Source organism: Eupeodes corollae, chromosome 2, assembly GCF_945859685.1.
Source record: "Eupeodes corollae chromosome 2, idEupCoro1.1, whole genome shotgun sequence".
NCBI lineage: Eukaryota > Metazoa > Arthropoda > Insecta > Diptera > Syrphidae > Eupeodes > Eupeodes corollae.
In genome coordinates this window covers 60,821,154-60,835,733 of record NC_079148.1, presented here as the reverse complement: position 1 = coordinate 60,835,733, position 14,580 = coordinate 60,821,154, and the positions used below count along the sequence as shown (strand labels likewise).

Here is a 14,580-nt window from a genome sequence, read left to right as displayed (position 1 = left end):
GGTTTAATTTGATTGTAGATTATTTGTTAATTTCTCACGTTTGTACTTTTTACTTTCCTTTTCTGTTGCCTTTCTTTGACCTTGTAAGACCTTTATAGGCTTTTCACACGAAACCCAAAACCCGGTTATAGAGAAATAATCGGTTCTTGCCAAAAACTTACAATACTCGTGAGCCACAATTTTTCGTAAAGAACAAGTTTTATATAAAACATTATCGCAAACTAATAGCAACTCAAAGATAAATTAAACAAACAATCCTTTTCCAAATTTTCAGCGCTAAATTGTATGTACGTAAAATAGCTGATGTCTGCTGTTAAGAGAAATATTTCACTTAAATATATTGAATTTTGGTCCACAGCTCCTGGTGACTTCAGCAGACAGTCTTCAACCCAATACAGAGATACTCCGTTCATGGAATTTATAGAAGACGGAAAAGTTCTTTTAGATCTAGTTCCCACTTTACTCATCGTACGCAAACAGATCTAAGAACTTTGGGTCTGCCATCGTTCAATGAATAATTCGTTTTTAAAAACTTTTCCTTGGACGTTTCCATTCTGACGCATTTGATTTGTTTAGCTATGTTTTTGTTGACAAAACAAAATCCAGTTCTTTGTTTAAAAAAATAATATAATTAAATTAAGAACACGTTTTCTAAAAAAAAACAGCAACTACAAAAATGAGTACAGAATTGTACGCTTCCAATAAAACTCAAATAGAACATAATGGTTTTGAAAAAAGTACAACCTACAAAACAAAATTGGAGCCAGAACTTATGGAATGCGGGAAAGTTTTTTTATGCTTCATATCCGAAGAATTTGTTTTCTTCTGTGGCTTTTGTAAAAATGAAACTTCTAAATATACAATTTTTGAAGAATTTGCTAATCACATCAGAAAAAGTCACTTAACGCTTTCAAATGATAACCATCCAAATGATGAAGTTTATAAAATGTGTACTGAAATGGAAGATAAAAAGGTTATATCTTAAGGCAAAACTTCATAGGAATGTTTGTATTTTTAAGGTTTCTTTTCTTTTTTACAGCTATCCCCTGAACATCAAGTATCATCGGAATTTGAAATAGAATACCTTAATTATGACGAAGAAATAGAGGTATGCATAGAACTTTTTTAAGAGATTCAAATATTTATCCTTAGTTTTATGTGTTTTTTAGAAAAACAATGTGAAAGATAATTTTGATAAGACAATAGAATTGGGTCTAAGTGATGACGGTCCCCGGACACCTCCTCAGGTAGGTAATATCTGATGAATGTTGTAGATGCCAAAACTGCACTAGGAAAATACTGACAAAATTAATTATGGTGCTTAAAAAGATTAAGTCTGGAAAGCTTCCATAATTTATTTTGAATTTTCAATAGTTCCGAAGGGTAACAAACAGTTGAGCTGCCCTTTTTTGAGAGTAAGCCAAGACTGTCATAAAGCGAACTTTCTAAAACACAATATGAATCCCCTTTTTTGTTAAAAAAAAGCTTAATTTGGTAAGACCTCAAAAGATTCTCAGTCCACTAAATGGGTTGGTATCAATGTTTAAAACATAAAACTATTTTTTGTTTATAATGTTAATTGCTTTTATTTTCTTCGGCCACGGAAGAATTTATTCGTTTTGAATTGAAGCCTTTTTCGTCGTAAATTATACTTTTTGGGTATGCCCACATGAGTCTGACAGCAAATATTTGTATTTACAAACCCAAAGAGCTATGTTTCATAGTAAACATTGCAGCAGTGATATATCCAGTTCCTTTCCTCCTGTCGAAAATTCGTTATACTTTTACTTCTGAAAATACCTACTTGTCTGTTTATATAAGAGCTTAAACTTTTGTATATCTCGTCTGGACCCAGTTACTACGCCAGAAGATATAACTTCCCACTTGGTATCTACCAAGAGCATACCTTCCAGCTCCTCTATCAGGTGTTCTAAGATCAGTAAACCAAAAAGCTTTGTTTCCTCTTTTAAATTAATAACGAATCCCACTTACTTTGATTCTATTTGCAATCCAAATATATGGCCCGCAAAGACTTAAGTCAAAGAATTTACTCAAAGTCAAAAACAGGGTGTTTCTTTGAAAAACAAATCAAAAAACTTAACAGGCTTGCGCTCTTCTACCAAAACGTAAGGGGACTCCGTAGCAACACTACTCACATTTTTCTTAACTCCCAATCATTTCCACACGACGTATTCGTTTTGACAGAAACGTGGCTTAATTCAAGCTTTTCCGACACAGAACTTTTTAGTCAAGAGTTCGAAGTTTACAGAAACGATCGTCATGTTGGTAATGCAAAGGATTTAGGTGGAGGTGTTCTCATAGCGGTAAAAAAATACATATTTCTCTTCATCTGTATCTTTTCCATTTGTATTATCAATTGAACTGGTATGTGTAAAGATAATGGTACAAAAAGTTTGGAGTCTGTTTATAACGATCCCTCCTTGACATTAGACTATCTTATAAATTTGTCCAACTGTGACACAAATATCTTACTTTTAGGTGATTTTAATTTACCTCACATTGACTGGATTCTATCCGAAGACGAATCCTGCCTTAAAGCCTCTCCTTCTTCTTCACAAATGGAACTGTCTATTCTCGATAAAGTCCTTCTTACTGACTTACAGCAAAGAAGCTGTATTAAAAACTCAAAAATCGAATTCTCGATTTAATCTTTTCTTTTGACGCTTAGTACTCTTGTTCTAGAATCTTGATCAGGAATCACTAATATTGACAAATATCACCCCCCTTTGAACACTTTTTTTGACTTAAGTAATCATTTAACTAATCAGAGTAATTCTTTTGATTGCTTATATAATTTTGATTTCAGAAGAGCCAATTTCCAGCAGTTGTCTGAAGATTTAACCATTTCTGGAATTGCTGATACTCTAGCATTTTCTAACATTGACGAAGCAGTTTCAACTTTTTATAGGATCCTTAATTATTGTTTTGAAAAAAATGTACCGATAAAGAAATCAAGAAATACAAACTTTAGCCGTCCTTGGTACACGAAAGAATTGCGTTTACTACGTAACAAGAGAAATAAGGCATGGAAAACGTATCTCAAAACTCTGTCTCCAGTCAACTTCTCTTTTTATGTTGAACTCTTTAACCAATTTAAATCTCTTTCTAATTTTGTATATGCTTGTTATGTTACTGATATGGCCAGCTCTTTGAAAGAGAATCCTAAAAACGTTTGGAATTTTGTAAACTCAAAGAAAAAATCAGATGACTTTCCAGTTAACTTCACTTAGAAGAACCTTTAGTTAGATAAAACTTTTGATATCTGTAACGCTTTCGCAACGAATTTCCGTGAGTCATTTGTTAATAGCCCTCAAAAAGTTGATGAAGTATATTTTCATAATCTTCACACTTTTTCGCAAACTAGCTGTAGTCACATACCTGTGCTACAGAGTACGGTCCTTGATCTTTTATCTGCGTTGAATGATGACTGCTCAGTCGGTCCTGATGGTATTCCCCCGATAGTACTAAAAAAGTGTAGTAATGCTTTAGTTGAACCCATTACGTTTTTATTCAAACTTTCTCTAAAAACAGGCAAATTTCCCAGTATATGGAAGAAGTCATTTCTAACACCAATTTTCAAGAAAGGTAACAAGTCAGATATATGCAACTACATGCCCATTGCAAAGCTTTCTTGCATTCCTAAAGTATTTGAACAAGTTGTTTGTGAAAGCGTAGCATATTTTAGTAAAAATATCATTTGCGAACAGCAACATGGTTTTGTGAAAAAAAGATCAACCGTTACTAATCTCACATTCTCAAACATATGTCCAAAAGCTTTAGAACAAGGTTATGAAGTTGACTGTGTATACACTGACTTTTCTAAAGCTTTTGACCAACTTAGCTACGGAATTATTTTATTTAAACTTAAGGCTCTTGGTTTTCCACCATTTTTGGATTAAGTCATACCTTGAAAACAGATCCTACGAGGTAAAATTTAGAAATTGTCATTCTGAACCTTTTGTTGCTCAATCTGGTGTTCCCCAGGGAAGTCATCTTGGCCCTTTTCTGTTCATCCTGTCTATTAAAGACGTACCGTCATGTCTACGTTGAAGTGAAGTTCTCATTTTTGCTGATGACATGAAATTTTTATAAGATTATAAAGTCCACCCATGATCGTGTCCTTTTACAAGCCGACATTGATAGTTTCACATTTTGGTGTGGAAAAAAAGCCTTGCCCTCAACCCTTTAAAACGCCAGACGATAACTTTTACTAAAAAACGAATCGTTAGTGTATTTGATTATTGTATTTCACAGCAAAAACCCTATCGGGTCTCCACATTTAAAGATTTAGGTGTACATTTCTGTTCCAACTTAGAGTTTACACATCACATTAATTTAATTGTTAAAAAGGCAAGCTCTATGCTTGGTTTTATAAAACGCTGGGCAAAGGAGTTCAATGATCCCTATGTTACTCTTTCTTTGTACAATTGCCATGTTCGTCCTCATCTTGAATATGCATCGCAAGTATGGACTCCTTATTACGAAATTTAAAGAAAACGTATTGAATCAATTCAACATAATTTTATTCGCTTTGCCCTAAAAGGTCTTCCATGGGAAGATCCTTATGATCTGCCTCCCTATGAACATCGTATTCAGCTTCTTCAAATGCAATCTCTCCATCAAAAGCATGTTAATAATGACTTAGTATTTTTTCATCAATGGTGAAATTGATGCACCTTATTTGCTTTCCTGTTTACATTTAAATTACCGGGGCGGAACTCATCACCTGCGCACATTTTATTTTATACATATTGACTTCCATAGAACTAGCTATGACAAGAATGAAGCTTTAAGTCGAATGAGCATTTTATATACATAACTTAAACTGTTCATCGATAGATTTAAAGAGTTTCACATTGCAACTCAGTTTCCTTTCAAAGCTTGTCCTCAAATAAAAATTTAAAATTCTGTACACTCAATAGCTACCTTCTCTAAGTTTGTATCTAGATCGTTTAAATCTTTACAACATCATATTTTTCAAAAGTAATTCATACAAATCTAGCAATTCTTGTATATTTTATCTGTTTACACATTTAACCTCTTATGGCAGTAACGAAAATTCACTTTCTGCTGAATGTTAATATTACGAGTTCAATCTTAGAACTTTCTTTCTAAAACTCTGACCTAAACACCAACTTTTTAACCTTTTCTAATCTTAGCTGTAAGGTATATACTAAGTAAGTTATATAAAGTAATTCTCAAAAACAAGTGACATTTCATTTTTTTCCAGACGAAGGATATGCTAGCCCAATGGCCTGACCAGCAAGTTCTACAATTCATAGAACTCTGCCATCAGCAAGAGTGTCTTTGGGATGTAGATTCTAAATTATATCACAAAAGCAAAGTGAAAGAAAAAGCCTATCAACACATCTTCCAAAAATTTAACGATCTCAATCCAAACGTCCTGGATGGTGTCGGATCAGTTAAAAATGTAATCAACGAACTACTTGACTTGAGTGATATTGGCGAGGAACAAGATCAAAACAATGAAGTATCATCAAGTCGTGAAATTTTTGAAAAGCTTCAGTTACTTAAAAATTCACCTAGGGCCAAATCAATCGATATTTCTGACATCACATATGCCAGTGAAAATGACCAAAATAGTTTTGACGAAGCGGACAGCATTGATCTAGATATGAATTCTGACAATGACAGCTCAATTGAAATGAATAACTTATCCGACACTGGAAAATTGTCTTCCAAAGTGAAATACTGCCCAGTTTGTCGTGTTAGTTTTGAAAGTATCAAAGATTTAAAAACTCACCTAAGTGACCTGTTTTCTAATTTACAAAAGAAATCCTGTGATACTTGTGGGGCTAATTTCAAGGACCGAAAAAGCCTGGTAGCTCACCTTCGCACTCATAAAAAGGAAAAACCTTATCTGTGCGAAGTTTGTTCAAAAAGTTTTGCAACATTGAATGAAATGGAATTACATTCTGCAAAGCATAGTGAAGAATTGCCATTTGTGTGTGAAACATGTGGATTGCAGTTTAAATATTTGAATAATTTGGAAAGTCATAAACTACTGCATGGCGAACCGTCATTTGAGTGTACCGATTGTAATAAGAAATTTTTCTTAAAACGTCATCTTGCTTATCATCTACTTAAACATGGCCCTACAGAATCGGCAACTTGTGATATATGCAAAAAAACATTTCGAAACAAGGATTCGCTTTTGCGACACGAAAGAAAAATACATAAGATCATGAAACGGCGACGACGTTAAATAAAAATAATTATGACTTGAAGAACCAAAGCAATCTGAATAATAAAAGATTGCCGTGGTTTGAGTACTCAGCATTTGAAAATAGTTTTAAGCTCAAAAATTAATAATTGTTGATTTTTTTTATACTGAAATATAACTTTTTTAAAACAATAAAGTTATTTATTTATTAAGAATAATCATTTTTAGAAAAAATACAAGGAACCAACAATTAGCAAGTCTAAATGTTGCGAAGGGATAACAATCATTGAAATTTTGGTGAAGTGAATTGTGAGCACTTAAAAGGGCTTCATGTCTTATTTAAAAACAATAATTAATTATTTATTTTCAAAACATTTATTTTATCACTAAAACTATCTTAAGGTACATACAAAATTAAATTATATTTAATCAATTTTTAAACAGAAACACAAAGTATAAATAATAAATGCAAAACAACTTATTGAAGAAAATAATTGCCAAACCATCTCTCTAAAATGTTAACGGAATTTTTAAGCTTTCTATTAAACAAAGTATTAAACGTACGTTGATTTCCAATTGTCTCTTGTGAATTATCGTTTCGAGAAATTCTATTTCCTCGCTTTTTTTGATTTTTCGCAGCATTTTCTGCTAAAAATGACATAGATGAACTCTTGGATTTTGGCCACCAAGTCGTTGGTTTTAGATTCGAAGCAGATGGTTGATGGTCGAAAGTGAATAAATTCAAAAGATTTTGTGGTGAAAACATTGGTTGAGAATCTTCAGCATCAGAATATGAGACGGGGCTTGTGTTTTCGATGTCACTTTTAAGTTCTTGTTTATGTTCTGATAGTGATGAGGAGTCATTTAGTTCGTTATTCAAAATTGATGATTCAGTTGGTGTAAGCTCGGAATCTTCGTTTTGGAATAAACTTTTCGTTGGCTCATTTATGAAGTCCAAATTTCCATCATTCAAATCAATATTATAACCTTCGTTTTCTTCCGACAGATGATTTGCCCAGTTGTCCATGAAGAGGCTATCTTCAGAAACTGGTGGAGGAGTGTTGTGTGTAGGAGAGGTGCTGCTGCTTGTTGTTGAGACTAGATCGACTTCGGATGAGCTTTCTGATAGCGGTAAATCTGTGGAAGTTTGGTAGTTTTCTGTTGTTTCCTCGAGGCTTACGATCTGTGTGGTTGTGATCACTTGCGGCTCAGTTGTAGTTTCGATTGCGGTTGATATAGATATTTTTGGTGCATCTGCATCTAAGGTAAGTGATCTTTTGATTGGAAGTGGAGGTTGCGGTGTAGTAGGGATGGGAATTGAAACAATAATTGTTTTAGGGGTTGTTGTTTGTTGAGCATAATCCTTGGCATTTATATCCTCTGTGATGATTTCTTCCGTCGAAGTTGGTATTGAAAGTTCCTCTTCTGTGGTAGATTCTAGATGTGGGAAGGTGTCGATAATTTCTTCTGGAAGTATTTCGTTTTCGAGTTGTATTTCATCGATTATTGACATCGGAGTAGTAGTTGGCTCTTGCATTGGAATCAAGGGATCTGTTCCGATGTACATGTTATCATTTTTTGAAATTAAGTTGTCGGTAACGCTTTCTAAAGATTCTGTCGTCGAGTTATCATCGTTATCGGATGAACAATCGCTAGGTAATTCCGTTGGTATTGTTAGCATAACTTAAAAGATACATTTAGTATTTTGTGTATTAAATTTACAACTCATGAATTTAAAAGTTACAAACTTACGTTTTTGAGAACTTTCAATTGGATAAACTCCACTGTTTTCACTCAAACTCACGCTATCCGTCTGACTTAACATGAACTAGAAAAATTCAAATAAAAATGGCCAAATTATATAAAAAAACAATCACTTCTTGAAACAATTTCTAACTCACCACCAAATAAACTAAGATTAACATTGTAGAAAGGATACTAAATTTAAACACACAACTAACTAAGTTATTTTTAATATAAAACAATAACTTAGTGATCTTAATGTTTATTTTCCTTAACATCGTCTCGAAGAGAATGGGGAAATATTACTGAACTATTAACTTGAGGAACATTTTAACTTCCATCATTAAATGCAATATTTTGGTTTTTCTTGTTGACACAGTGCACACCTGTTGCACATAGTGGAATATGTACATAAATATTCACTAAGCTTAAATTATAATTAGCAAAATATAGAGTAAGGCACTTTTCGATGATTCTTCAGTTTTTTTATTTTCAATGTCTAGTTTCCGTGTTATACTTATTTTGTTTATAAGCATACATATGGCCTTGGCAGAGGTAATGTAAAAATGTTGAAAGGTATAATGAAAACAAAACATGAGTCAATTTCTTGTATTATTATAAAGTGTAAGTAAAATTGGGTTGAAATTATTAATTTTATTAGAATAAGACGTAGAAGTGACTTAACTCTAGACATTTGTTATGAGAGTCATTGCGTAAAAAGGCATCAATAACATTTAGAAGATTTTATAATAAATAACCCTTCCCCCGTCTAAAAGGGGGATATTAACCCTCCTTTTTTCTTGTTTTGGGTCAATCTTCTCACACCAGATTGTGGTAAACTTTATGTTATGGCAAATTGTCTATTTTTATTATTTAAGTTTTAATTCGTCGATTTTTTGTAATAAACGTGTCTAGCTAATAAATTGAATGAACATCTGTATTCTGAAAACCATTTCCTCTACAGGCACAACTTTAGGCTCAAATTTTAGTTAATTTATTTTCCTTAAAATCGTAGAACATGATTGCATTCAAAAATAAAAAAAATGCTTCAGGGTAAAATATACTAAAAAGCTATTTTTGGACATTTTGCGTTCTTCGCTTGAGGTCGGAAACTTGGATTATTAATTAGGCCAATAACATAAACAAGTTACCAAAAAATCAGAACTACTGGTCTGTATGTATATAGCTACTGGGCTAAGCTGTAAAAAGAGAATACTTTTGGTTTAAAAGACAAGTCTCGATTTCAATTAAACGAATTAAACACACATTTTTAAGGAAAGTTATGTCTCTCGACTTTTGCCGCGTAAACTTTATGAAAACGCGGAATTACTAGATCACGACATCTGTTTGAGTTTAAAAATTTGAATTCATTGTAAAGATCCTCAGTTTGGGGGGTTAGAAGTATGTCAGAGAACAAGGTTATTGTGCGGAATTTTATAAAATTCTCAAACGACATCCCAATAAGTTCGGATGCATACTGCGAAACTCTATCGTAACGTCGCAGCACGTGAATATATCTTATTGCGCTATTAAATGCAACCGTTAATTTCCTTTTACTCTCGAAGTCTAACTTACAAAATATTTCACAGCCGTAAGTAAGCAGAGGTAAAATCAGCGTTTTCACTAGCAGGATTCTAATTGTTAAAGGAATAAAGTGCTGGGTTGACCATAGCATGCGTAGGACACCATACAATTTCCCAATTGTGTTGTTTATGTAATGTGTCCAGGTAAGGCTGCGGTTAAAAACTACACCTACATTTTTAGCTGAGTCGACATAAGCAATAGGACAGTTATTCAAAAGGATTTCTGGAAAGTAAGACACATCAATTTTGTTTTTTGAAACCACGAGACACTTTGATTTCTTTGGGTTAAGAAGTAAGCAGTTTTCAACCGACCAACGCTCAATCAAGCTTAAGTCCTCATTTATACAAGCTGCAGAGTGTTCAATACGTCCCAATGGGCAGCTCAAATAGAGTTGGGTGTCATCAGCATACAGGCGTATTGAACGTTGGCTTATAATTGAAGGAAGTTCGTTAACATAGATTGAAAACAACAACGGGCCAAGAATCGAACCTTGCGGAACACCCCTAACGACAGGTAAGAAGTTGGAAAGAGTTCTGTTAACCTCTACTGCTTGCGCTCGATCAGTAAGGTATGAAAATAAGAGCATGACTGCGGAGTAAGAAAGGTTAAAAGTACGTAAGAGTTTTTCGCAAAGTACCATGTGATTTACCATGTCAAACGCTTTTGAGAAATCGAGGAGTATTAAAAATGTGACATTATCCTCGTCTATAGCTTTCCTTATATCTTCCGAGACACTTAACACAGCTGTAATGCAGCTGTTTTTCTTTCGAAAGCCTGATTGCTTGGGGGTTAATAGACTGAACAGATTAAGAAACTCATTCATTTGTTTTTGTATAATTTTCTCAAAAACTTTTGATAAAAATGGCAATATTGAGATTGGCCTAAATTCGTCTCCTTTTGAAGTTTTTGGAATGGGTAATACTTTTGCCCTTTTCCATTGTGTTGGGAATTCATTTTGTATCAAGATGGAATTAAAAATATGGGTAATAACGGGCAAGAGCGTTGGTAATATAATTTTCAAAAACAAAGAGTGCATATTATCAAGGCCTATAGCATTAGACTTAATAGAGAGGAGTGCTTCTACAACATCCTGCGCAGTTATTGCAGAAAACGTAAATGAATTTGAGTTTGAGGTATGCGATGAAAAAATCTCTTCACAATATTGTATGGGATCTAACGATTGCTGGATAATAGCTGGGTTAGAAACGAAAGATTTGTTGAGAGCGTTGATGTCTATGTCTTCAGCCAAACCACAAGATACTTTTCCAACACCGATATTCTTCAAATTTTTCCAAATTTGCTTACTTCCTAAAGACGCGTTGATGCGAGTTGCATACAAAGCGGATTTTGCCTTTCGAATTTTTTGAACAGTTTTGTTGCGCAAAGAGGTAAATTTTTGGTGAAAGCTGTCAAGACGAAAGAGTTTCCACCGTCTATAGGCTAGGTCACGCTGTCTCATCAAAGAACGTATGTCATTTGTGAACCATGGTTTGTTGTGAGGAGCGCAGCTTTTGGTTTTTAAGGGTACATGGCTCTCAAATAATCTATTCACCCTGCTATTTAGAAAATCTACCTGCACGCTAGGGGATCGGATTTCCATGATATTATTCCAGTTTATGCTTCTAAGATACATTTCAAGTGAAGTATAGTTGATTTGTTTGAAATCACGGTATTCGATGGAACGAATATGAATCTCTACTTGAAAGTCGAAAGTTAAAAAAATTAAATCATGCTTTGAAAAAGCTGCCGTAGACAACTGATCGTAAAGAATCACTTTGCTTTGATCGGTCACAAGAAATAAATCCAACAGAGTGGGGTCAGAATTTGAAAAATGGGTGGCAGCACATGTGTTTACGGAGTAAAGATTAAGAGAGAGAAATTCGTTGAGAAAGTTATTTTCATCAAAAAGGTTGCAATTGAAATCTCCACATAGAATAATATTAGGATATGAAACTGAAATTTGTTCTAAGGTAGAAATAAGTGGAGAGATACTAATGTTTCTGTTTGGTCTGTATGTGGTACCTATAAGAAGCTTTTCACTGTCATTAGTTAACTCAACAAAAATATAAAATATAACCCTTCCCTCACATACATAGCAACGCCCCCTCCTCGGCAACGCACCCTATCTGAACGATACAACTTATAACCCGCTTATGAGCATAACTGGTCGTTTAGCGAAACATTAAGCCAAGTTTCAGATACACAAACTACGTCAACCTTTGAATCTTCGAATGTACAACGAAATTCGTCGATTTTACACATTAAACTTTGTGCATTAATATGGCACTCTCGAAGGCCAGTTTGATGAAATATTTTAAAGAAAGTTAGTAGTAGAACAACGAAAGACCAAACATTATTAAAAAAAAAAAAACAAAGTTACAGTTGAATACGAAAGCTTAACTACTCGTAATAAAACATTAAGTTCCTGCTATAAATACTGATTTTTATAGTAAATTGGCACATTCTTCACAGTGTGTTCCTGTTGTTTGGTTGTTTTTTGAACAATTTCTGTTCTTTAAGCCTAGATTTTAAGAATATATTATTTTGTTTTAAATTACTTTACTTATTTTTATATTTATAACAATTTCAGGAATTCTAAAATCTAAATTTGGCTTTTCTTAAATCTTCACACATACAAAGTTGTCCTATTGTTTAGTCCGTCACTGTATATGTTCATGTGAGAGTATGTTTTTATTTAACAATTTGAAGTAAGAATTTGATATGCATTTACGAACATACATTTCATACAAAAATATGCTTTAATTGATACACGGTGTGTATACGCAATTTTATTTATTCTTAGTTTGAAGACTCTTTAATAATTATAAACATAGCTTCTTAAGATTTTTTTGTTTTTGTAATTGCAAGCATCTTAAAGGCACTTGACAGGCGCTGTGCAACTCATCTAGTTTACGAGGGTCGTTTGAAAAGTCCGTGCAAAAATAAATACTGCTTAATTTTTTTGGATAAACCTTTTTTATTTTTCAACGTACAGTCTCCTTTCAGGCTTATACACTTCGTCCAACTCTGTTCTAGTTTGTTGATCCCTTCCGAATAATAGGATTTGTCCAAGTCTGTAAAGTAGCCATTTTTTGAGCGGATTCCCCTTTAGGAACCCTTTGTTTAGATTGCTCTTTGGTCTCAGGAGTGTAGTAATGTATCCATGTTTCATCAACAGTGATGAAACGACGCTTAATACCTGCGGATTTTGCTGGAACAGCTGCAAACCATTCTTGCAACACTTCACACGATCTCGTTTTTGGTCAATGGTGAGCAGTCGCGGCACCCACCTGGCGGACAGCTTTCTTATGTTCAAATGTTGAGCAAAATATTATGTACCCGTTCACTCGAGATACCCACAACACTAGCAATCCCACGCCCCTTTATTCTTCTGTCATTCATCACTATATCATGGATTTTATCAATGATTTCTGGAGTTGTAACCTCAACAGGGGGTCCAGAACGTTCAGCGTCTGTTGTGCTCATATGGCCACTCCGAAAATTTTGAAAGCACTTGTAAACTGTTCTACTAGAAGGTGCGCAGTCACCATCATGTTTATCAAGCTTCTGTTTAGTCTCCTGACGAGTCTTGCCTTTCATAAAGTAATGTTTAATCAACACACGAAATTCTCTTTCGTTCATTTCTTTGACTTCCTCAATTTAAACGAATGTCAAACACGAAATAATAGACCGACCTAGCTAAAACTTGGTGTGTATTCTTTCAAGACATGCTACTAACTGTAAATAACTTCGATAAGCACCAGTAGTGCCATCTGTCTGACTTTGCACGGGCTTTTCAAACGACCCTCGTAAATGATCCTTTATTTTAATTTTAAATATCCAAAGCTTTTTATAGTTTTTAGGTAAAGCGCAAAAGGGTTAATCGAATACTTTTTTCGGAGTTGGTCTTTTTATCTAATGTCATGACTTACTCCTGAACAACGTTTGCAAATAGTGCAAATTTATAGCTAATTCTGTTGGCTGTGCCCAATTCTATCGAAGAGGTGTTCTTTAACGATGGTAAACCACTGTGTAAGCTTTTCCATCTGTCCTTTTCTAAAGGTCCCTTTTCGAGCGGATGGAAAACAGCATTTGTTCAGCCTGTCCCTAAAAAAGGTGAATTCTCCTCCCCCCTAACTATTGTCCCTCCTTTGGAAGGTCATGGACACGCTTATTAATTTTCAGCTTAAGAAATATCTTGAAGAAAAAGGCTTCTTTATGACCGGCAGTACGGCATTCGTAGCAATAGATCCAATGGCGATCTCATGGTATATCATATAGCCCAAAGGATGCTAACAATGGTGTGCCACTAAATTGTTTCGATGATGACAGTACCCTCAACTTTTCATATTCGTTTTTAGATTCGCATCCTCGTTCTTCGGATGGGGACTACCAACGGCAGGGTATCATAAGTTCATTAAACTCTGATGTTGACAGCATTGTACAATGGGGAGTCAACAATCGTGTAGAATTGAATGCTTCGACAACTCAATGCTGTCTACTTTCGCAAAAGTAAACCCCTCCCGCAATGCCACTATCCATGAATGGTACTTGCATCAGGAGACTGAACAGGTATTAGTACTAGGTAGGTATGTGCATTACAAACCACTTGTTGTGGAGTGATAACATATTTGACGTCTCCAAAAATGCTGCTAAAAAATTAGGTTTTCTGCGACGATGCAAGAAGTTGTTAACCTATATTCGTCCAAAACTCGAGTATATTTCCCATATCTGGGTAGGTGTTCCTATAACCCACTTGAGTCTCTTGGACAGAATTCAAAATAGAGAGTATCTCTCGAGAACAGTCGTATGGTTCAATGTCTGTCTTTATTTTTTCTCTACTTTTATAAGCAATGCTCTAGCGAAATAGCCAGTTGCAAACCTCCCCTCAAACAATTCAACCGTAATACCCCTTGAGCCCATTTGCGAACGTACTGTAAAGTACAGAGATTCTTTCTTTAGTCGCACTACACGAGTTTGGAATGCTCTACCAAAGTCAATATTTCCCACTCATTACAATGTGCAGACATTCAAAACCAATGTGAATC

At 34.4% G+C, this 14,580-nt stretch overlaps 1 protein-coding gene across 1 annotated transcript; it reads left to right on the top strand.

Moving 5' to 3' along the window:
* The first annotated feature begins 560 nt into the window (after positions 1–560).
* On the top strand, positions 561–6,296 carry LOC129947925 (myoneurin-like). The gene is made up of 4 exons (XM_056058691.1): positions 561–973; positions 1,040–1,108; positions 1,170–1,247; positions 5,252–6,296. The coding sequence occupies exons 1-4, from the start codon at positions 677–679 to the stop codon at positions 6,245–6,247; spliced, it is 1,440 nt and encodes a 479-aa protein (XP_055914666.1). The 5' UTR covers positions 561–676; the 3' UTR covers positions 6,248–6,296.
* The last annotated feature ends 8,284 nt before the right edge of the window (positions 6,297–14,580 follow it).

Coding starts and splice junctions, on each gene's coding strand:
- LOC129947925 (XM_056058691.1), top strand. CDS start 677: ATGAGTACAGAATTGTACGCTTCCAATAAAACTCAAATAGAACATAAT. Junction 1,109..1,169: donor ATTATGACGAAGAAATAGAG/GTATGCATAGAA, acceptor TGTGTTTTTTAG/AAAAACAATGTGAAAGATAA. Junction 1,248..5,251: donor GTCCCCGGACACCTCCTCAG/GTAGGTAATATC, acceptor ATTTTTTTCCAG/ACGAAGGATATGCTAGCCCA.